Source organism: Schistocerca cancellata, chromosome 2, assembly GCF_023864275.1.
Source record: "Schistocerca cancellata isolate TAMUIC-IGC-003103 chromosome 2, iqSchCanc2.1, whole genome shotgun sequence".
Taxonomy (NCBI): domain Eukaryota; kingdom Metazoa; phylum Arthropoda; class Insecta; order Orthoptera; family Acrididae; genus Schistocerca; species Schistocerca cancellata.
In genome coordinates, this window is record NC_064627.1 from 835,461,300 (window position 1) to 835,486,209 (window position 24,910).

A 24,910-nucleotide genomic window follows, 5' to 3' on the forward strand; every position below is an offset into this window, starting at 1 on the left:
TTATTGCAGATTGCTGCACATTCCTATTGTCTCTAAATCTCAAAAGCTTGGCACTGTGTTGTTGAAAGATTGACTGAATGGCAGGTTGATTAGGTTGCACTAAGGATCCAGCCAAATTTCGAAGGCAGTAAAGCTGGTAATGGGGAATCACATATTGGCGAGTGTCTTTAACAGTTTTCCAGTAATGGTATGGTCTAGTTACAAGTTTAGTGGAGAGATCATTGTATCCTTCTGTGGGATTGATCAGTTGTGAATTGCAAATTTGTTGCGTTTTGAACTCCTCAGGTACTGACAGATATCTCAAAAATGAATGAGATCTCTCAAAGGTGGTAACTGTAATGTGAGCACAATTGCTTGAGCTATCAGGTGGACCAGCTGACACGAGTTCAGTGTGGCAAATGAATACTCAAGGCATAGGATGACAATGGACGAATCATGACAACTTTCAGTTTCAAACTGTTAATCAGTAATCTTCTGATGAAGCTAGACTGGCTGCCACCATCTAAAACAAGCTTGTGAAACCTGGTAAATGGACACAGCCTGTCTGAAGGTAAATGATCCTAAACATCTGGTATTCACATTTCTAACTGAACTGTGCTTGGCAGGAGTATCTCACGAAGTAGAATATTCTGCATTGCAGCAGAGTGACTTGTGGTGACCTTTATTGCATGAGACAAATGCTCTTCCTTTCTTCATTCTGTTTCTTACTGTGTGCCCCTGTTTAGAAGTTCATCCCATCCTACTAAACCAAGTAACAAAGTTATCTTGAAACAAACTTTTCCTTATTAGGAATACTCAGGTCACTAAGGCCAGGGGACATAAAAAGTACCGGTTGCTTTTAACAGGCTTCTTTTGGTAGTTATTGTCTGTGATATTTTACTGAAAGTTTCATCCTGACCCACACAACATGTACCACATTGCATTCTACTGAATTCCCACAATGTGTAAAGTTCTTGTGATGGGTCACCCTTCTAATTTCCATACTTCAACCAGTTGCACATTGAACTGGCTCCTCCCCAAAGTTCAGCAGACACTTACTTTTTATTTGCCCCATCAAACAATGATGAGGTACATGGAAGCATCAAGCAACAAGTTATATTTGACACATCTTCTCATGAAAATGGCTTTCCCTCTATTAATGATGCCTTGTACAGGGGCTCTAACCCTCTTCCTGAAGTAACAGCAGTATGTGTACATTTTCATATAAAAAACTTCGCTGTTGTCACAGTTGTTATCAAGGCCTCTTTACAGTTTGTTCTCCATCCAGATGACAGAGACCAGATGAGGTTTTTCTGGTCCAGAGACCATCACCACAGAGCAAATGAGGCAATCAGTGACCGAAGAAGAACTATTTACTGATTCAAATGCCAAAAAAGCACCTATTATTGGATCCTAAGATCTTGAGGCAGTCATGAAATACTTCCTTTTGGGCTTAAATGTAGTCTGTTTACTATCAACTAATTTCTCTCATGAATCAATTCCAGTTGCCTATGTTAAAAACTGGTGACAAGCTCTAAGCAACTGTTCAGATTATGGAAATCAGATGGAAGATGTTGTGTTGATCAGTATGACGGTACTGGTAAAATATCACAGGCAATAACCACCAAAAGAAACTTGCTACAAGTAACTAGTTTTTATGGCCCCCTGGCTCAGTGGCCCCAGTATCCATGATGGTGAAAATTTTACTTCAATATGCTTGGCTATTTGGTCAAGGTGGGATGAACACCTTTTCAGCATCTTGCCATTCACTGGTGCACTTGGATGTCAGCCCTTCCAAGTCTATCACACATTTATATACAAAGATAAATCAGAACCTCTGAAGATGGAAAAACCTGCATCCATGTTTTATTTGGTGTTCCTAAGCTAGTATATGATGTGGTGTATGTCAGGTGCATTGTAAATAGTGACTTCCATGTCAAACTGATGAATAGTGTAAGCAGACTGTCACCTATGAGGAGGGTTACATTACCATGACTGGTACTGCTGCCAACATTAATGGGGATGAGGCTTCTATGTTATTACTATAAAGCTTCCAAGAAAGACAAAAGTGTGGTCCACTTTTTGGGCTAGCTCCATGGTGACACTTGCTTGGTTAATGGGTAGTCCAAATATGTAGAAAACTTTTTGTACAGCAAAGAAACACAGAGATTCATAAGTACACATCACTATCCCAGTGTAGATACTGTCTACGTAAAGACAATCCTATGAATCAACTGTCAACACGAAAAATGCATAAAACCTTACATACAATGGACATGCGGTGGCATGGGCTGCCTCAGCTTTCACAACAGCCCAGTTCCTGGCCAAATAAATATTGCAAGTATATCACACCTGTTTCTTAACCAAAAACTAAAGAATCACACCCAGATCCACGTATCCTCTTTACAAAGACACCCCAGCCACTGATGGATACTCAAAGATTTAGTTTCTATTGCAAACTGTTGCAAGTCACTGTCTACAATCTCCATCTGAAAAAGAAACTTATTGACAAGGTGCATTTGCACGGCGAATTTACAGTGGACGAAATGGCAGCAGTTTTACATTATTGGATCACAGATTTTTTTCCCCTGGAAATCAAGGCTTTGAAGGAAAACCATCCCTTACCCAATGGATCAAAAATTAAGTTGCAATTCTTTTTTGGATGAGGACCAGTTGCATCAAATGGTCATCTGCATTAAGCCAAATCAATCACTGAAGAATGACATCCACTTATGCTGGACAGAAACAATCCTACATATTCACATCCATTTATGAGGTTCAGTGCGTCTACCTTTGCCTTACACATAAGTTGGCACCACTCAACTGCGGGTATGGTGGCGCCATCTATTGGTAAAGAGACTGACGCATGCGCACCATTTGGTGTTGCATAGCACCAGTGTGGTTTCATGCCGAAGAGAACGTGGTCACACAACTTATCGTCCACTACCGAACATGCAGGCGAGAATGCAGGAACAAAGAGGAGTGATTCAATTTTTGGCAGCGGAGGGAGTAGGAGGCTATGAAATGTATCAACGGTCGAAGGCTGTATACGGTGAGTACAGTCTTAGTCGTTCAAGTGTTGTGGAATGGAGTAATCAATTCCTTGAGGGGTGCTCATCCTAGACAGGCTCATCGTGTCATCACACTGGAAATGGTTGCAGAAGTGAATGCCTTAGTCTTGGGCAACTGCAAAATCACCATGGACTAGATACATCGGTTACTGGGTATTAGTGTGGGCACAACCCATATATCAACACTTGAACTTTTGAGAAATGCGATGAAAACAATATTGTGACTTTCATGCATTTGGACCTCTAGAAAAAGCTATTCACGGACATGAATTCGCAACGGACAACGAAGTGTGTGACTGGGTCCAGGACTGGATCCGACAGCAGCCTACTAGCCTTCTTCAAGGATGGAATCGACCGGCTAGTTTTGCACTGGAATAAATTTGCCAACAGTTTTGGCGACTATTTTTGAGTATGTGTACTGTGTATAACTACATTTTTGAGTAAATAAAATTGTTACCGTTACTTTACACTAGTGACTGGGTTTCATTTGAATGCCCCTTATACATCATCTTGGGGTTAGAATTTTGATTTCAGAGCTTCATTCCTCTTTCTGGATACTACACACAGGTCATACCATAAAGAAGGTTATTCATCAGGTTATTCTCCTATGCAAAACAGCATGGGTGTCACCGCTCAAGGAACAGAAGTTCCACACACACCCAAAGAGGTAACACCTCACAGGCCCTACCAAGGCACTGATATTGACTTTGCAAGGCCACTGGATGCTAAAGTTGTACTGTTCATGTGTACTTTGACTAGAGCCATTCACTCAGAGCTCATCCACAGTGCAACAATGGATTGATTTTTGTTGTCACTATAAATATCTATTGACAGATGCAGCATTCCGCACTCGATCAAAAGTAACAATGTCCAAATATTTCACACACTCAACAAAGAGATAATGGAACTATGGGTGGCACTCTCTGCTAGTAATATGTACCACTAGCCAGGTGGGGATGGTGGTAGGAGAGAATTATCAGTTCAATCAAAAGATGTCTCTGAAAAGTATTTGCCATTCCAGCATGGTTTAGTAACAACTACCGACTGTGCTCATGTATACTGAAGCCTCCCTCAACTCAAGGCCAATGTCCCTTAGTGCAGAAGTAGTGCTCTCACCAGCACACTTCCTCACAGGAGAGAATTACATCATTGCCATGATGTCTCCGCAATATCCTTTCTTTCAGGAGTGCTAGTCCTGCAAGATTCACAGGAGGGCTTCTGTAAAGTTTGGAAGGTAGGAGACGAGGTACTGGCGGAAGTAAAGCTGTGAGGACAGGGCATGAGTCGTGCTTGGGTAGCTCAGTTGATAGAGCACTTGTCCACGATAGGCAAAGGTCCCTAGTTCGAGTCTTGGTCTGGCACACAGTTTTAATCTGAAAGGAAGTTTCACACTTATTTTCTTTTTGGCCAAAACTTAGCCAACACTCAGTGCTGTGAGATGAACAGCACAGTTGCATAGGATAAATCCATCCTATGGTCACAATAATTCAGGATGATTTTCCAGTGTTTAATGTGTGGTCTGTGGTTTGTGGGGCACTCAACTGCGAGGTTATCAGCGCCCGTACCAATTCACAACCTTTGCTCAGTCCAATCTTCGCCACTTTCATGAATGATGATGAAATGATGAGGACAACACAAACACCCAGTCATCTCGAGGCAGGTGAACATGCCTGGCCATGCTGGGAATCGAACCCAGGACCCCATGCTCGGGAAGTGAGACGCGACCATGAGACCAAGAGCTGCAGACTCCAGTGTTTGACTCAGTTATTTTAATACCTGAAATTAGTAATGTTACCTATGGTACCTTGGGGCATAATTAATAGAAGAAGACTATCCCCTTCACGACAGGGGGCTGTGTTGCACGTGTGTGTGTGTGTGTGTGTGTGTGGATGGGACTTTGACCTAATGTTGGTCCCCTTTTGTTTTGCTTTCTCCATCATTGGAATTAAGGGCTCTTCATTGCCTTCATTGTTGCTTGGTTTTTGTAACAGCATGGCTTATTGCCTGTAATGGTTTTCGACCAAAACTGGTTATCAGAATGTTGTTTTGTCATGTCTTCAACTATGCAACTGCAAAACTGCTAAACAAGTGAAACAGCCCTTCTGAAACAAAACAAATGAACCTGACTGATGCTTCCATGCAGACAACAGGTAGTTGGTTGATTTGAAATATTATGTAGCAGAGAAACTTAGCAAGAGAATGCATCATTATAGCCCTTCCACCCACAAGAGAGGAATTCTAATTATTTTTGTATTACCCTATGCATGTCTATGTTTTTCTCTGAATGCGAGTACCAAATTGTAAGCAGTCATCTGTATTAGCTTATATATTTTATTTTGGAGAAAATACAATCAGCTTTAGGAACATGAAGAGCTCAGATGGGAAACAAGTACCAAGCTGAAAGATGGAGGGAATATACAGAGGCACTACGCAGGGGAAATGAACTCGAAGGCAATATTGTAGAAAGGGTAGGGGAAGTAGATGAGATGGGAGATATTCTGTGAGAAGAATTTGACAGTGCACTGAAGGACTTAAACTGAAACAATGTCACTGGAATTAACGACATTCTGTCAGAATTACCAGTATTCTTGGGAGAGCCAGCTATGACAAAAAATTCCACCTGGTGTGCATAATAAAAAAGACGGGCTAGATAGCCTCAGACTTCAAGAAGAATTTCAAAAAAGCAGGTGCTGACAGATGAGAATGTTACCAAACTATCAGTTTAATAAGTCATGAGTGCAAAATACTAGCACAAATTATTTACAAAAGGATGGAGAAACACAGAAGCCAACCTCAGGGAAGATTACTTGGGTTCTGGAGAAATGTAGGAACATGTGGGGCAATACTGAACCTGTGAAATGTCCAAGAAGACATATTGAGAAAAGGCAAACTACATTTACAGCTTCTGTGGATTTGGATAAAGCTTCTGACAGTGCCAACTGGAGTGCACTCTTTGAAATTCTGAAGGTAGCAGAGGTAAAATACAGAGGGATGAAAGGCTATTTTACAAGCTGTACAGAGACCAGGAGGCAGTTACAAGAGTCATGGGGCATGAAAGGGAAGGAAGTGAGACAGAGTGTAACTTATGCCCTATGTTATTTAATCTGTACACTAAGCAAGCAGTAAAGAAAACTACAGAAAATTTCTGCAAAAAAATTAAAGTTGAGGAAGAAGAATTAAAAAGATTGAGGTTTGCTGATGACATTGTAATTCTCTCAGAGACAGTAAAGGACCTGGAAGAGCAGATAAATGGGAAGGACAGTATCTAGAAACCAGGGTAGAAAATGAACATCAACAAATGCAAGACAAGGGTAATGGAATGTAGTAAATTTTAGTCAAGTGATGCTGAAGAAATTAGATTAGGAAATACTACACTAAAAGTAGTAGTGTGTTTTGCAATTTGGGCAGTAAAGTAACTGATGATAGCCAAAGTAGAGAGAATATAAAATGTAGACCGAGAATGGCAAGAAAAGTGTTTCTAGAGAAAAGAAATTTGTAACATCAAATATAGGTTTAAGTGTTCTTAGTCTTTTCTGGAAGTATTTGGAGTGTAGTGCCATATGCAAGTGAAATAAAAATGATAAACAGTTCTGAAAAGAACAGAAGAGAAGCTTTTGAAATGTGGTTCTATAGAAAAATGCTGAATATTAGATGAATGGATCTTATAATTAATGAGGAGGTGCTGAACATAATTGCGAAGAAAAGAAATTTGTGGCACAATGTGACTAAAAGAGATCGGCTGATACGACATGTTGCCAGACATTGAGTGATCAACTATTCAGTATTTGAGGGAAGTGTGGAGAGGGGGTAAAAATTGTATAGGGAGACCAACAGATGAACATAGTAAGCAGATTCAGAAGGATGTAGCTTGCAGTAGTTATTCAGAGATGGCGAGGCTTGCACGGGATAGAATAACATGGAAAGCTGCATCAAACTATTCTTGGGACTGAAGACCACAACAACAACAGCCTATCCATAATTTGTTATTCATCTTGAAGTTCAGTAGTGATGTGTCTTCCCAGTCATTGTTTATAAGATGACTTTTCTGTAATAGTAGTAACATATGTAAAACTCAGCACAAACAAATGAAATGTAATTACACTGCTTCCAATGATGTTTGTTCTAAGATTATGTAGTTATTATACCCAAACAGAAATCTGGCTTTGATGAACAATGCAGGAACCATCAGGCTTAATAACAGGTTGTTCAGTTTAATTATACTGAAGTCTTTCAACTGTTAATGAATTACCGGAAAATTACTGTTTATATGAGAATGGTGTTATATTCTTAAGTGCTACTAAAACTTAGTATGACTAATGCAAGGTCCTGATCTTGGCAACAGTATGTCAGAGTTTTTGTAGTGAGTCTCCTGAGGTCATAGAAGAGTCCTGTGCAACTCGCATTTAAGGTAGCTGCTGCCAGATTGTTCATATTATCTTACACAAAGCAAGCATTAAGGTTCAAAAGGCTAGTCTATATAAGGTCTGCAGTCAATCTATAGGTGAAAAGCAGAATATGCAACCAAGCACTTATATTTTCAGAGGAACAACAGAAATTTTCTCAGTCCCCAATCCAAAATTCTATTTCTACATCATACATTTTTATGCATTACCTTCACAATATTACAGAGCAAAAGTATTTGAAATAGCTTATAGGCTATTAATCTCAAGAGATTAAATGGTTTTATCTGCTGGTATACCTCAACAACAAATGCGAATGGCGGTCGCATTTCAACAACAGTTGTTCTGTAAACTGGGCCTTCACGCAATTGTCGGGGACTGTTAACAGGCAGCGGTATGAGCCGCCTGGAATTAAATCTTCGTTGTCTTCTACCCTGCCACACTCCTTTAACAACAACTGTGAAAAGGCTGGGAGAATCCGACTCCAAGGGTCGTGTTACACAGGCATCAAAATATACGTCTTGTCCTATGCGTAGAAAATCTTGCAGACTTAATGATCTGCTGTAACTGGGAAGTTCAAACAAGTTTCTTGTGAACCTGACATCCAGTAACACACCAAACATGTTAGTCTCCATCACAGCTTCATTTTCTGATATGTAGCTCTTAATTTTGGCAGCATGGCTTTTAATTGTAGTTGTAAGATACTGACGGCCCCCTCTATTTGTCATTAGAGTGTACTCTCTTGGCTGGGCATATGCTCTGTTGTGGTAAGTAAATGACTGACTCAATGAAACTGATGATGACTGTTGATGTATCATCGGTTTCACTTTGGCGATTTGCCCTTTGTTCTCTAGCGTGTTTCTTGTTCCGGAGGTCCGACCAAGTATTTGTGTTTCACTTGTTCGCACTGACATATTTTCTTCTTCAGCAAAGGTTACTCTCTTGGTAACTGTGGTGTTAATTTTCAAGTCTGTTTTACTCATAACAGACTCTTCTTCGATCAATTCAACATTTGCAGCCCGGTAACAGGCTCCTTGAAATGGAGCATTTAATAACTGAATATTTAGCTTGACACATTTTCCAACAGTCAGCAATTGTGCAAGAGGTAAACTGCTATTAGTGATTAATGCATTCTTATAGCAAAGAGCTTTTTCAGTTTTACCAGATAATTCAAAGGAAATCATAGCATACCAACAACAGACACTTTCAACAAAACCAGTTACTTCTGAACTAGATTCTTCCTTTGCTGAACATTCATTCTTGGGCTCAGAATGTTCTTTATTTTCTGTATTCTTTTCACTATCAGTAGCCTTTTCTATTGCATTTAATGACTTAGATGGGACAATACCTGTAGAATCACAGTTTTTGTCTTTGATTTTAGGAGTATTTTTTGAATCATATGCATTTACTGTTTTTTCATCCACATCCTGGGGCAGATGACTTGAAGCACTATGACTCTGACTATGTTTCCTTACTTTGCTTGTTGTTTTAGATGCTTTATAAATAGATTTTCGGAGGAACCCTTTATAAGAAAACTCTTTTAGCTGCATAAGTTCTTCAGCAAATGAAAGGCCTCTCTTTGCTTCAGACGCTTCCCAGTAAAAACATTTGGACAGTGGATTTCCAAACGGCACTTTCCTCACCTGTAACAGAATTAGATAACATACATAACTAAGATGAAGAAGAATAGGAGAAAGTGTAATGTTAAGTTGATGGCTTAAAAATAGTCCTTAGTTGGCCTCTAATGAAATGAGATGGAGGAGCTACTTTATTCGCATCTTGATAGATGCAGGATCTGTTTTGACATAATTCCAACTACCAGGTTTATAAAAACATAACACACAAGTCTCTTAAAAGAATATCTAGATCTAATTCACTACCTCCTCTTGCATACTAAAATGTCACTTCATACATGTATAGCATATCTGCAGTAATGAGCAGTCTCTTGTACGAGTTGAAGGTCTCGCCCAGGCATTCACAGACAAGTGTCACTCTAAAACCTAGTCCACAAAGAAATCTCCATTCCAAGCACATCCAACAATAAACCACATAAAGAAGTAACCTTTTCTTTACACAATACGACTATGGACTGAAACTGCTGTACCACATTATTCTCCAGGGCTTAAATTGCCTTCCACATTTAACTGAAATTTGGTCCTCTACCAAAATCCCCTCGTCCCCACAAACACACACACACACAAAAATCACATAAGGAATTTAGAAAAGAACAATTACTTTAAACTTTGGATACATTGTTTTGATGTCACTAACATTCATGCAATTATCCTCCTTATCCTCCTTCAGTCCAAAAAGTTGCAAGACTGTTCTACTCAGTGCCTCTCAACCTGAGTAGAACGCACAGAACACTCACTGAACCATGTAAAACTGTCTGAAAAGTACTTCTTTGGAATGTTGTTCAACTTGGGTCATTGGCTTGGCTGTCAGTAATGCCATTAAAATGTTGACCCTCCATGTGCAATTTTGCACTTAGTCATTTTGTGGAAGGTTTGTACTGATAACACAAAGTCTCATAAACTGCGATGATTTTTTCCAAAAAGGAATTGTCTACATTGCATTTCAGTCAAACCGCAACAGGCATCTCCATGCTGATGTTTTCAGTCGAGACTCAAGGTGTGTTGGACAAACCATGCACACACTTTTCAAAACATTCAGGAGAATGAAAAATACATTCAGGAGAATGTTTTGAACACTTGAAATGTGGATAGATTGCAATTTGTGACACAAAAATGTTGAAAAATTACTATGATCATGTGTCCACTACTTATCGCCACCTGTTCACAACTGAACAGTAAAATGCACATCTGTTTTTGTAGTCGTTATTTTCAGCTGTCACTATTGGTAAAACAAACTTGACAAAATTGTGTAGGTCCTACTATCTCTCGAAATACAAAAGAGCTCTCCAGTGACATGAAATAAATCAGTTGTAATATCAGATCTTCAGCAGAAAGCAAGAAATGATGGCAGACCAAATAAAAGTTGGAAAAAAAAAAAAAAAAAAACAACAAAATCTAATTAGGCAAACTGAGCTTCTTTCTTCAGATGATACAGATAGAATAATACAGTGGAATTTCACTCTCTTTAAAAAGGCAAAAGCAGAGACTGTAATACGCAAGTCATGAAACGCATCTTATGTTTCAAGTACAATTACTGGCTACATGAAAAGTGTACATAAATACATATAAAACTTATAAGTGATTATTTTATGTGGTGAAATGCCCCAAACTTGCAACATGTTACCATACAAAAGCATCCAAAAACGAAGTTATTATGACTTCAGAATGACATTGAGGCTTCAAAAAATTAAATACTCTAAAATAGTAAAAAGGAAGATTAATAAGAGAAAAAAGGCTTTGAAAATGCATATCCACAAAAAGAAGAAGGAAAAAAAACATGTCCAGCATTTCTGATGTTGTGCAAAACTTAAAAAGCCAAAAATATGCGAATGAATATAAATGGAAGCTGGTGAGATAAAGTTACAGGAAAGATACTTCTGCAACTATGTAAGGCAATGAAAACAAATTTCTATGAATAGACGATTTGCTGTTGGAAGATGTAACTGTCCCAAACTTCAAAACTGATATGTGACCTAGAATTAAAGTGCAGTAATTCAACAAATATTTTGAAAACACTGAAAATACAAAATAAGCTACTGCAGGGGCTGAGTCTGAACTCATACACAAATACAGATGAACCTTTATTCACACACAAATTCAATAAAAACCAGCAATGAATAAATTATAAATGCCACAAAAGCCTGATTCATTCAACCAGAAGTGGTAACATGGGATCTAGGTTCATAAACAGCGGCTTTATAAAAGGGAGGTCAGAGAGTGATAAATGAGTCTGCAATATAAATTGTCCAGTCAAATAACAATGTGATAGACACGAAGCAGTATTCAAAGAACCAAACAAATTTCTAAGTGAAAACTGCCTAAGAATGGATGGTTTGCATCTAAAGAGACTAGGGTCTGTAGCATTCTGCAAGTTAGATGGTTACTGAGGTTTGCGAAATCATCAGAAACAAGTAAAACTAATACAAGCTAATGGGGGTGAAAAATCAGATGTGTTAGATGAAAAAGACAAAACATATAAGCTGTATGTGTTACTTACAGTAAAAACTCAAGTATTTGAAAGTATCTGATAATACTGATCTTATAAAAACAACGGTAGCCCTAAGCCAAGACATAACATCAGGAAAAAGTTTGCAAGACCCAAAGCAAAGTACTGGCATGTGCTCATCTAAGTGATCCTCAAAAAATGATGTTGTTCCATTAGAATGTCCTTTCTCTCTGTAGTAAATTTATAAATTAGACATAATGCTTTTACATGAAATAATAAATCCTTCTACCATGTGTCTAAATGAATACTGGTTCAGGAAGGACAGGCATACACTAGGAAATTGATGCAAAATCAGTGTATTCAAATAATGATGACTGAATTAACTACATACAGAAACACTAATTTTATGGTTGTACAATAACAGACTACTATTAAAAATCAGACAAACTGCACAACACATGCTATTTAATGTCTTCAAGAATCACCCTACCGATATGGACCACATTGGTAAGTCATAGAAGCAACAGATCAAGTCAAAGAAATAAAATTTCTTGTATCTTGGGTAGACAGTTACTAATAACGGAATATTCTCAGAAAAAAGCTGCTCAAAAGATTGAGCAGTTTATCCCAGGCTTTCCTAATCATTGGTCAGTCTTGTGATATTGCAACACCAATACAATTTATTTCATAAGTACGCTGCGAGGGTCCAATTAATTCGTAAATTATCTCTTCGTGGTCTGTATCTTCGAGAAGTCTGTGAACCCCAGATTTGTTGATAATTCTTCTTATGTCTGTAGAAGAACTCGACTTCTGCTAAAATCAGGACTCACCAACTCTTGATTTATGGAAAGGCTTTAACTATGCCTTTTTGTTGGACTAATTGCACAGATAGACATTTGAAATGGACAGACGTGGTGTTGGTGTTGTTGTTGTTGTTGTGGTCTTCAGTCCTGAGACTGGTTTGATACAGCTCTCCATGCTACTCTATCCTGTGCAAGCTTCTTCATGTCCCAGTACCTACTGCAACCTACATCCTTCTGAATCTGCTTAGTGTATTCATCTCTTGGCCTCCCTCTACGACTTTTACCCTCCACGCTGCCCTCCAATACTAAATTGGTGATCCCTTGATGCCTCAGAACATGTCCTACCAGCCGATCCCTTCTTCTGGTCAAGTTGTGCCACAAATTTCTCTTCTCCCCAATCCTATTCAATACTTCCTCATTAGTTATGTGATCTACCCATCTAATCTTCAGCATTCTTCTGTAGCACCACATTTCGAAAGCTTCTATTCTCTTCTTGTCCAAACTATTTATCGTCCACATTTCACTTCCATACATGGCTACACTCCATACAAATACTTTCAGAAAAGACTTCCTGACACTTAAATCTATACTCGATGTTAACAAATTTCTCTTCTTCAGAAATGCTTTCCTTGCCATTGCCAGTCTACATTTTATATCCTCTCTACTTTGACCATCATCAGTTATTTTGCTAGCCAAATAGCAAAACTCCTTTACTACTTTAAGTGTCTCATTTCCTAATCTAATTCCCTCAGCATCACCCAACTTAATTCGACTACATTCCATTATTCTCGTTTTGCTTTTGTTGATGTTCATCTTATATCCTCCTTTCAAGACACTGTCCATTCCATTCAACTGCTCTTCCAAGTCCTTTGCTGTCTCTGACAGAGTTACAATGTCATCAGCGAACCTCAAAGTTTTTATTTCTTCTCCATGGATTTTAATACCTACTCCGAATTTTTCTTTTGTTTCCTTTACTGCTTGCTCAATATACAGATTGAACAACATATGGGGGAGGCTACAACCCTGTCTTACTCCCTTCCCAGCCACTGCTTCTCTTTCATGTCCCTCGACTCTTATAACTGCCATCTGGTTTCTGTACAAATTGTAAATAGCCTTTCGCTCCCTGTATTTTACCCCTGCCACCTTTAGAATTTGAAAGAGAGACGTGGTGATAGAATTCAAAAAAGTATTAAATGAGCTGCTACTGTCAATTACAAAGGATCCTCAATGGAAATAGTAGGAGAGTGAATAGAAGTGGCTTGAATGGCTGCAGGGTGATTTGGTGCACAGATGCTGAGCAGTGATGTGAATAATTTGCTAATGAGAAAGAGTGAGAGACAGAAATAGAGAAAGGAGAAATGTACACCCCTACAGTACAAGGTAGGGATTTATAACAATGAAAATAACCAGTTATTGATAATATAATGTAAATGAATATAATAGAGGGAAACATTCCACGTGATATGTCTGCTTGTGTCTGTTTTTTGTGCGGATGGATATGTGTGTGTGCGTGTGTGAGTGTATACCTGTCCCTTCTTCCCTCCAAGGTAAGTCTTTCCGCTCCCATGATTGGAATGACTCCTTACCCTCTCCCTTAAAACCCACATCCTTTCGTCTTTCCCTCTCCTTCCCTCTTTCCTGATGAAGCAACCGTGGGTTGCGAAAGCTTGAAATTTGTGTGTGTGTTTGTGTTTGTTATTGTCTCTATCAACATACCAACGCTTTCGTTTGGTAAGTTACAGAATCTTTGTTTTCAGATATATAATGTAAATGGATAGACAAAAAATCTATTCACCATGCTGTGACAGGGGAAAACACACACACACACACACACACACACACACACACACAAAAGGGTTTAACTTTTACAAGCTTGTGGAGCCCATGGCTGCTTCTTCTGGCAGAAGAGTTGAAGGGGAAGGAAGAGGGATGAAGGAAAAGGACTGGAGAGGTTTAGGGAAATGGGTAGAGTTCAGCAAAGCCACCTAGAGCCCCCTGTCGGGGGAGAGTTACCTTACAGGATGAGAAGGAAGTCCTTTTCCTTCACCTCTCTTCCTTCCCCTTCAACTCTTCTACCTGTAGAAGAAGCCACTGGCTCCAAAAGTATGTAAACGTTAAACCCTTTTTGTATGTTCCCCCTGCAGCTGCTTGCTGAGTAGATTTTTTTATCCATACATTTACATTATAAGGTAGGGATTTAGATTTAGTCAAGACTCATAAAAAGAGTGAAAAGAAAAAAGTTAACTTCCCCCTTTATATGAGGGGCCATTCTTAATAACCAAGATGCCGCACCTAAAAGCAGCCATGTTAACTCTTTGAGGGTCATGTAAATGCCACAAAAATTTACTCTAGAGGGGTATGAACAATACTTTACATATCTCAAATTTGATCTACTTGTAACACTTTAATTTTATTATTGTGACATGTTTTCTACAGTAGGTTTGTAAAAATTCACCTTAACAACAACAATATATTAGTATTAAATGTGGTCACTGCAGCTAACCACCACTTCATTACAGTACACAAGTTTGACTGTTGCTGGTTTAAAAACTTTGATATAACTTTCTTTTAATTGTTGTTGTATCTTCTGAAACAGTTTTTGCCTGCTCTCAGGCACAAACGTACTTTGCACACTGAAGACATCCACACAGTTCGGACCGCCATTTTTCTTAACTGCAAACTACACATCTTCTATTGGAGAACTGCTCCATTTGAGTCTCCTTGAGTGTAATGAATGCATTTGCTACACAACAGTCTACAAAGTGAAACTACAATCTCAGCCACCATTTCCTACTTTTTCTGCCCGTAGCTTAGTCTGACATGAGTTGATCAAAATTATCTACATAGTTCGCACTGGAATTGAAATCTTTCAACACAAGGCAACATGTAATATTCGTTATTATTCCATCTTTCATCCTGTGACTTACTGTGGACACACCTGATGGTGTGTACACATAGAAATCATGTTGACTACCCTGTTATCTTTTCATCTATATAGAACTACTACATCATTGCTAATTCTGTAATTGAATTCCCCTCTCTCAAGTTTCTTTCCTTCCCTGAGTTTCGGTATTTTTTTCCCTCTGGGATTTATTGTTCCATAAGTACGCAGACCATTGAACTTTAGGTTCTTGAACAGATGATATGATGTAAAATAATTGTCCATAAAAATAATATGTTTCTTTCCATGAAAGTCACTGGTTAAATTTAGAACCATTTTTGATCCTATTCCTACTACTGGAGACAGTGAAACTGTTCCTGAATAAATATCAAACTTCAAATTGTATAATAATTCATCACATTACATCCACACTTTGTACCATCTCTTTATAGGTTTCTCACTCATGTAAAGTTTGACAGATGACCTGCCTTTGAATTTAACCATTTATTCATCAACAGTGAGATTCTGATGTGATGTATAGCAATCTTGGAATTTCCTGTTCAAATGATCTCTAAACAGACATTGTTTGTATATTCTGACTGTTTCTGCCAGGAGCCATAGAATTATCACTGAGGTGCAAGTTACTCTGTAACCAAACATATCTTAACACTTGTTTCTTGGCCCCTGCTTATCGTGACCACTGATGGAACAGCATGCGGCACCGCGTTGTTTTTCATTTGTCTCACCACTTTCACTATTATACTCAGAATCACTACTGCTCGACACGCAACCGTAAACAAAACTAGAAGTTGCACAATCTGCAGCGAATGTTGGGTCACTGTCATCACCTTCATCATTGTCAACACTGGTGTCACTAGAAGGAGTTACATCAAATAATATTTGGTAACATTCTTCTTTTGTTATTCTTTTTGGGTGAGACATTCTGGACGGAGAAGAACATATACTGGATGGAGAAGAATAGAGTTGGTTAGCGCCACTAAACACACAGAAATCCACCTGCGAAGTATAGAAAATTCTATGTGGAAAAAAAGTAATAATGCTTGTAGATGTATGGAAGGTCAATACATAAATATGAACAATTGTTTACCAAAAATAGCCATATAAAGAGGAGCTACAGAGAGAAATGCATAACACTTCCACGAACAATAGTAACAATGTATGAAATATCAGCTTGTGTCATAAATATGTGGCAGAAGGACTCTACTGTGATTTTCTTGCCATCTAGTGAAACTTTAGTAGACAATTAGTTGGTTAGTTTAGAGAACTAGCAACCCTGAATGGTAAACTGAGAAAAATAATGTGGCTAGCCACAGTGACCAGCATCCTTTCAAAGCGTCTACATATGTGGTAGGTTTTACAGAGATGCCCATCCTTCAAAGTGTTAACTGACCCAGACTCAGGAAAGGACAAAGGTATGCACAGTGTTCAAGGTTTTGACACTATTCATTGGCAAATAAGAGAAGAGCAATATTAATAATACTCCAAATAAGATCAAAAATTTTCTAGTATAATTAGTATGTTGCAAAACTTCAGAAATTTATTAATTATGGTAGGATGTAGTTACCATTTACACAAGTCAAAAGATTTTGTGAGATCATAAATCTTCTCATGTTGTACAGTATGGAAGTATGAGAGGAAAGACAGCCATAGGGAAGAGATAATCTGTAGTACCATCACCACTGTGTGGCCGTGAAGAAGGAGGATGTTTCGAAAGGAAGCCCTAGGAAAGGGGTGGCATGTGGTGTATGCTTAGACTATTAAACATGCTAATTTGGGTGTTCATAGGCACCTTTCAAATATTATTTTGTGTTGGGGAGTGAACTAACTGATTATACCTTAAAGGTTGGTTCAAAAGGACTGGCGTATCTAAAAAGTAATGATTGGATGTAAGTTGGAGTGTACATGGAGACAGCAACACTTGGGAGAGAGGCTGTCCATGGTATTGAAGATCTTTAAACCTGTTATCCTTGCATGAAAAATACTAAAGCTGTGGATAGTGGTGTGGAGTATAAATGTAGATAGTAATGATCCTGGTAACTAATAAGTAAACAGGACAAAAAGAACTATATGTTTCTAACCGCTGCACTGATGTTTTACCTAGTTCATTTGGCAGTGCTAGAAAATAGTAAAACTGCTTGTGGTTACACATGATTTTGTATATGCTTCCTACAGACTTTTGATCAGTCTAGAAATAAAAAAAGAAAAGCACAATGGCAGCAGCAAAATTTATACAGCATAATCCCAAAGAAAGCAGGTGTTGACAGGTGTGAAAATTACCGAATTATCAGTTTAATTAGTCACAGCTGCAAAATACTAACGCGAATTATTTACAGACGAATGGAAAAACTGGTAGAAGCAGACCACGGTGAAGATCAGTTTGGATTCCGTAGAAATGTTGGAACATGTGAGGCAATACTGACCTTACGACTTCTCTTAGAAGAAAGATTAAGGAAAGGCAAACCTACATTTCTAGCATTTGTAGACTTAGAGAAAGCTTTTGACAATGTTGACTGGAATACTCTCTTTCAAATTCGAAGGGTGTCAGGGCTAAAATACAGGGAGCGAAAGGCTATTTACAATTTGTACAGAAAGCAGATGGCAGTTATAAGAGTTGAGGGGCATAAAAGGGAAGCAGTGGTTGGGAAGGGAGTGAGGCAGGGTTGTAGCCTCTCCCCGATGTTATTCGCAGTTATAAGAGTTGTGGGGCATGAAAGGGAAGCAGCGGTTGGAAAGGGAGTGAGGCAGGGTTGTAGCCTCTCCCCAATGTTATTCAATCTGTATATTGAGCAAGCAGTAAAGGAAACAAAAGAAAAATTTGGAGTAGGTATTAAAATCCAGGGAGAAGAAATAAAAACTTTGAGGTTCGCCGATGACATTGTAATTCTGTCAGAGACAGCAAAGGACTTGGAAGAGCAGTTGATCGGAATGGACAGTGTCTTGAAAGGAGGATATAAGATGAACATCAACAAAAGCAAAACAAGGATAATGGAATGTAGTCGAATTAAGTTGGGTGTGCTGAGGGAATTAGATTAGGAAATGAGACACTTAAAGTAGTAAAGGAGTTTTGCTATTTGGAGAGCAAAATAACTGATGATGGTCGAAGTAGAGAGGATATAAAATGTAGACTGGCAATGGCAAGGAAAGCGTTTCTGAAGAAGAGAAATTTGTTAACATCGAGTATAGATTTAAGTGTCAGGAAGTCGTTTCTGAAAGTATTTGTATGGAGTGTAACCACGTATGGAAGTGAAACATGGACGATAAATAGTTTGGACAAGAGGAGAATAGAAGCTTTCGAAATGTGGTGCTACAGAAGAATGTTGAAGATTAGGTGGGTAGATCACGTAACTAATGAGAAGGTATTGAATAGGATTGGGGAGAAGAGTAGTTTGTGGCACAACTTGACTACAAGAAGGGATCGGTTGGTAGGACATGTCCTGAGGCATCAAGGAATCACAAATTTAGCATTGGAGGGCAGCGTGGAGGATAAAAATCGTAGAGGGAGACCAAGAGATGAATACACTAAGCAGATTCAGAAGGATGTAGGTTGCAGTAGGTACTGGGAGATGAAGGAGCTTGCACAGGATAGATTGGCATGGAGAGCTGCATCAAACCAGTCTTAGGACTGAAGACCACAACAACAACAACAATCTAGATAAATAATGTTATTTTCACATTAAGATATTATAGGTGGAGCCTGTTTAATAGTTAAACACTTGTTCATTAATAAAGGGGGAGGGAGGTGTGGGAATATGAGACTTCCTAGAAGTTTTGAAGCCAAAGTTTATGGAGATAAATCATTTCATTGATTGAGGGTGAAACTTGTACCAATTCTGAATATAAATGAACAAGCTTTACTAGCAGAGGATCCGTTTGTTTAGCCAAAACTTAAAAATTTTAATTATAATGTATGAGGATTTATTAAGGAGCAAGCATTGTTTAGTATGTTTTATTATAATTGTCTGAGGTATTTTGCAAGAGCTCCTTGTTGTCCCAAGAACGTTAAATTTGTACTTGGCATTAAGACGTGCAGCATAATCAGAGGTGGCAAAGGATCTTCTCCACAAATATAGGGATTGAGTGACCTTCATTACGTAACGCACAGATAAGGGACTTACATAAGAAAAAATTAGTCAATGTTATTCAGCAGTAAAAATAAAGGGTACACACCGATCTTAGTTTTCTAAAATTATAATAATGATGTAACTACTGATGTATTAATACCTGGTTTTTTCTTCAGAAGTTTGGAGTTTGTTAAAAATGAGCTGTACCTAGTTGATTAACCTCAGATCAGATTTTGTAATTAAAGATATAATAAAAGCTTTCCCTAAACAAGAGATGATGAATCCTGGTTATGGTAGAAGTTGAATTTTTCTACAGATAGAACAATAATACTCAACAGGTCAGGGGTTCACAGAATTCTCAGGGTTGAAGACCAGCTATGAGGTAATTTGCAAATTAACTGAACCCTCACAATATTCAATTATCTCTTATGGCATCCCATTCTAGGGATCAGTACATAGTCACATCTTTGTGATCCAGAGGATGCTCAGAAATGTAATGCAACAAATGTCTCCTCGAATGTCCACTAATCCAATATTCAGTGATTTAAAAATATTAACTGTTCACTGTATTTCTGTATTAGAGATTTTGACTTCTTAGTAAGAACCTGCATTTGTTCAGCACCAATAAGTCTGCTCACAATTGGGTTCCAGTGCAAACATACATTTTATGAGCCCAAGACTGATACAGAACCTAGCTGGGGTAAGAAATATGGACAATGTGCTCTACGATAAATTATGCTTATCATTTCATGAAAACAGTAATGTGCTCAGGAATAAAATTAAGGTAATTTTGCTTACATACTCTTTATTTGTCTGATGAATATCTAAAGGCTGGTCAATGTTAACTCTACTTGAAGCTTTATCATACTTATTGTTGGTATTACAATTTGTATTACTTTGAATACTACAGCATATAAGTCTGACATGTAAGTTACATCATGTTTGATGAGCTGTGCTACTACATAATTTTATTATAAAAGCTTATTACTGTACATTATTGTATTTCTATGCGATATTTTTGTATTTCTGTGTGCATGACTTATATCTTTTGCACACTGTACAACATAAGATTTTTGGGACCAAAATAAGTAAATAAAAAATTATGAATTGGAAGACTAAACTTGCAGAGAGCAATTTCTGTCTGGTGAAAACTCCATCTTCATTAAAAAAAATGGAGCAGTTTCCAAGCTATTAAAAAGCTCAAGTTATTAAACAGAGAAAAATAATGTGAAATACTGACATTCAAAAAACTGTTGTATACTTATGCAGCTCTCCTAATGGAGACATAAAAAAACCTCCTTCAAAGCCTATAAAATACATTACTGCAAAATGCAAATAACTAGCAAACTATAGTCATTTGTGGTAATTCAAAATTAACTTTAGCAAATCACGAAGTACAGTAATGTGCTGAGAAATAAAATTAAGGTCATTTTACTTACATTTTCTTTTTATTTGACTGATGAACATCTAAAGGCTGGTGTGATCAAAAGTATCAGCACACCTGGCTGAAAATGACTTACAAGCTCATGGCATCCTTCATTGGTAATGCTGGAATTCAATATGGTGTTAGCCCAGGATAACTACATCACTTGACTAGAGTGGCCATCATGTTCTCCAGACATGAACCCTATCTAACATGCATGGGATAGATTGAATAGGGCTGTTAATGGATGACCTGACCTACCAACCATTCTGAGGGATATATGTTGAATCGCCACTGAAGAGTGGGGCAATCTGTACCAACAGTGCCTTGATGAACTTGTGGATAGTATGCCACGACGAATACAGGCAGATTGCACCTCTAATACCTAGTAGCTCATCCTCTTGCATTGATGGTCTCACTGTATGGTGGTACAACATGCAATGTGTTGTTCTCATGAACAATAAAAAGGGCGGGCATGATGTTTATGTTGATCTCTATTCCAATTTTCTGTACAGGTCCCAGAATTCTTGTAACCGAGATGATGCAAAACTTTTTTTGATGTGTGTATTTTCCACTTAAAGCTAGAAAGTTAAAAAGGCTTTAGAGAAACAGCTGAATCACTTGTAATACAAGAAAGATCATATGCTCAGAAATAATGTCTCTATAGCATTTAGAAAACAGTTAATGCAATGCCTTAATTTGACAGGTAATTCAGATAGTATTAAATAGTGTTCAGGAAAGTAATAAAAGTGTCAAAATGCTGGAAAGTGAAAGACTCATACTAAATCGATCTAATAAAGTAAAAGCTTTATGAAATATTAAAAAAAAAAAACATGAAATAATAACAGTAATTATATACAGATGAATGAAAATTCCCAAGTTATCACCAAATTCACAGATGTAGCTGCACAGAGCTGAAAAGCTTGTTGAGCAAAATATCACTTATAAAAATTACACACACCTGAGGCCACAAACAGAACAGGACATATGCCAACAGATATAAATCTAAACACTCTGCGGGAAAATTTACCAGATTTAGTTATAAAAATGTGCAGCCATAATTCCTGAACAATTAACTTATAAATCTGTCCTCTGCTGGCATCCTCATAGACTGCTTAAAAATTGACAAAGTAAAACCCCTTCATAAAAAAAAGAAGCTGTAGAGGGGTGACAAACTAAAGACCAGTTTCATTACTATCAATATTTTCCAAAATATTTGAAATCCTTCTTTATAAAAGACTGTCAGATTTTTTAAATAATTACAAAATACTGACAGAATCCTAATATGGATTTACAAGAAACCACTCAATGAAACAACAGTATTTTCTTTCCTGTACAAGGTGCTCCAAACAATAGCAGGGTTGGCAAAAGTTTCCCCAAGTGAAATTCCCTGATTTCCAGGCAAGTTAAGGGAATGACGGTGTACAGTACATAGAGGCTATGAAGGGCACTGAGAGAGAGTGAGCAGATGACACATTTGAAAATCATGTGTCATCGGATGTACTCCGTGGCCCAATACAGGGTGAAGGGCTATGCTGTAAGTACTGAGCAGTGTGCCAGAAGCTGATACCAAAAAATATCAGTGCCAACGACAAAGGCACACCCGACACCACGGTCATTCTGAGAGCCATCAGTATACACAAAGGTACTGTCGTGAATCTCTGTGCGAAGGACGTGAAACTGAAGGCGATAGAATGAGGCTGGTGTAGAGTTCTCAGGAAGTGAATGAACGCCAAGGTGAACACGAGTCACCACATGTAGCAAAGATGGTGAGGGGTCACATTCGCCATGATAGTTGCAGGGAACGTGAAGTTAATCTGCCAGAGCAAGAGCCAAAAGTGAACTACAGTAGGTAACAGAGAAAGAGGAACACGCCCCGTGCTGGCGATAAAAGGAGTCATCGAAGAAGGAGGCACAGGATGGGTGGCCATGCATGGCAGACAAATGGCATGCATACCTGCTGAAGAGAAAGTCACGGCAGTAGGACAGCAGAAGTTCGGCAGCTTCTGCATACAGACTTTCAACCAGGCTAATGTAAAAGGCGCCAGTAGCCAAACGGAGGCTGTGATGGTGGATAGTATTGAGACAGCGTAAGAGGAATGGACATGCAGATGCATAAAGCACACATATTCTATTTTCAAATGGACAAGGGACAGGTACAAACGGAGCAGGGTGGTTCGATCTGCACCCCAGGAAGTACCATTGAGGACACAAAGGACACTGAGGGACTGCGTACAGTAGGCTGCCAGGTAAGACATGTGGGAAGACCAAGAGAGTTTCCTATTGAGCAGGAACCCCAGGAATTTCGTAGTTTCAATGACTGGAAAAGCAACAGGCCCAAGATGTAAAGATGGTGGGAGAAACCAATTGCACCACCAGAAATTCATACAAACAGTTTTGTTATTGGAAGAAAGAAATCCACTACCAATGTTCCATGAGTATGACAATCGAGACATCACTGAAGGCTCTGCTCATTGAGACAGGTCCATGATGAACTGTAATAGATGGAAAAATGATCAATAAAAAGGGAGCCGGAGGTGCACAGCGGGAGACAGGTCATTACAGGATTAATGGTGATAGCAAAGAGGACAATGCTCAGGATGGAACTCTGAGGCACATTGTTTTCCTGGATAAAGATGTCAGACAAGGCAGAACCCGTACGTGCCTTGAAAACTCGATTTTAAGGAAATGGAGCATGCAGCTACAGAAGTCCCACGTGTAGAGAGTGTGGAGGGTACCAGTCCTATAACAGGTACTGTAGGCTTTCTCCAAATCAAAAAACAAGCCACAGTCTGGGATTTCTGCAGAGAACCATTCATGACATGGGTGGACAAAGTGGTGACGAGATGGTCAACTACAGAATGGCAAACTCAAAAACCACACTGTGCAGTGGTTAGTAAATTATGAGACTCCAGCCACCATATCAGCCAGGCATGAGTCATACGTTCCATCACCTTGCAAACACAGTTGGTGGGAGAGATTGAGCAGTAGCTAGAAGGAAGGTGTTTGTCTTTGCCAGGTTCAGGAATGGGTATCACAGTGGCTTCATGCCGGTGTCTGGGAAACGTGCCCTTTGACCAGATGTGGTTGTACGTATTAAGCAGAAAGTGCTTGCCCGCACGACAAAGGTACTGCAACATCTGAATGTGAACAATGTCTGGCACTGGGGTGGAGGATATGGATGAAGTGAGGACATAATCTAGCTCCCTCATAGTAAAGGCTGCACTGTAAGACTCACGATTCTGAGAAGAGAAGAGTATCGCCCGAGCCACTTCTGCTTGTTTCCAATGAAGTAAGGCAGGGTGACAGTGGGAGGAGCTCGAAATTTCTGCAAAATGGAGGCCCACGGTGTTGGAGATAGCAATAGGGTCCACAATGACATCGTCTGCTACTGTCAGACTGGAAACTGGAGAATGGATCTTGGTCCCAGAGGCATCGGAGAGGAAGAGCGGGTGGAACTGTTAAAAGAACTACTGAATGACATCCAGCTAGCTTTTTTGTTATTCCGAAAAATGCGACAACACTGTGAACCATCTCTTTGTAATGAATGCAGTTTGCCATTCATAGAATGACAGTTAAAAATGCGGAGAGCACATCTCTGTGCACAAATTGCGTTGTGGCACTCCTCGGTCCACTAAGGGACTGGGATTGGCATGGTTAAGAGGAAGTGCAAGGGATGGAACATTCTGCGGCAGTAAGGATAATGTTTGTAAGGTATTGCAACTGGTCATCACAACTGGGGAAATTAGTGTTCATCTAAGGTTGCCTGGGAGGAGTAAAGCCTCCAGTTGGGCTTAGGAAGCCATCATTTGGGTGTGAACGGGGGTGGGGTAGGAGTCAGCAAATGGATAGCACATGGGAAATGGTTGCTCGAGTAGGTGTCAGAAAGAACAGACCACTCAAGACGATGGCCAAGATGTGCAGTGCAGAAGGATAGGTCCAAATTTGTATAGATGTGCAAGGAGTCTGAAAGGAACGTGGGTGCTCCTGTGTTAAGGCAGAAAAGGATAAGTTGATTAAGAAAGTCAGCCAAGATGGCACCTCTCGGACAGATTCTGGGAGAAACACATATGGGATGGTGAGTACTGAAGTCACCAAATAGTACAAATGGGTGAGGTAGCTGCCCAGTAAGCTGGAGGAAGTAGGACCTGGTGACATCGAATGACAGAGGAATGTAAATGGTACAAAGGG

The 24,910-nt window shown here is 39.0% G+C and overlaps 1 protein-coding gene across 1 annotated transcript in view; it reads right to left on the minus strand.

Moving 5' to 3' along the window:
• Positions 1-24,910, minus strand: part of LOC126148548 (uncharacterized) — a 104,873-nt gene that overhangs the window by 43,486 nt on the left and 36,477 nt on the right. Inside the window, exon 2 of the mRNA XM_049915763.1 lies at positions 7,750-9,093. Within this exon, the coding sequence (XP_049771720.1) occupies positions 7,750-9,093 (1,344 nt within the window). The remainder of the gene's footprint in view (positions 1-7,749; positions 9,094-24,910) is intronic.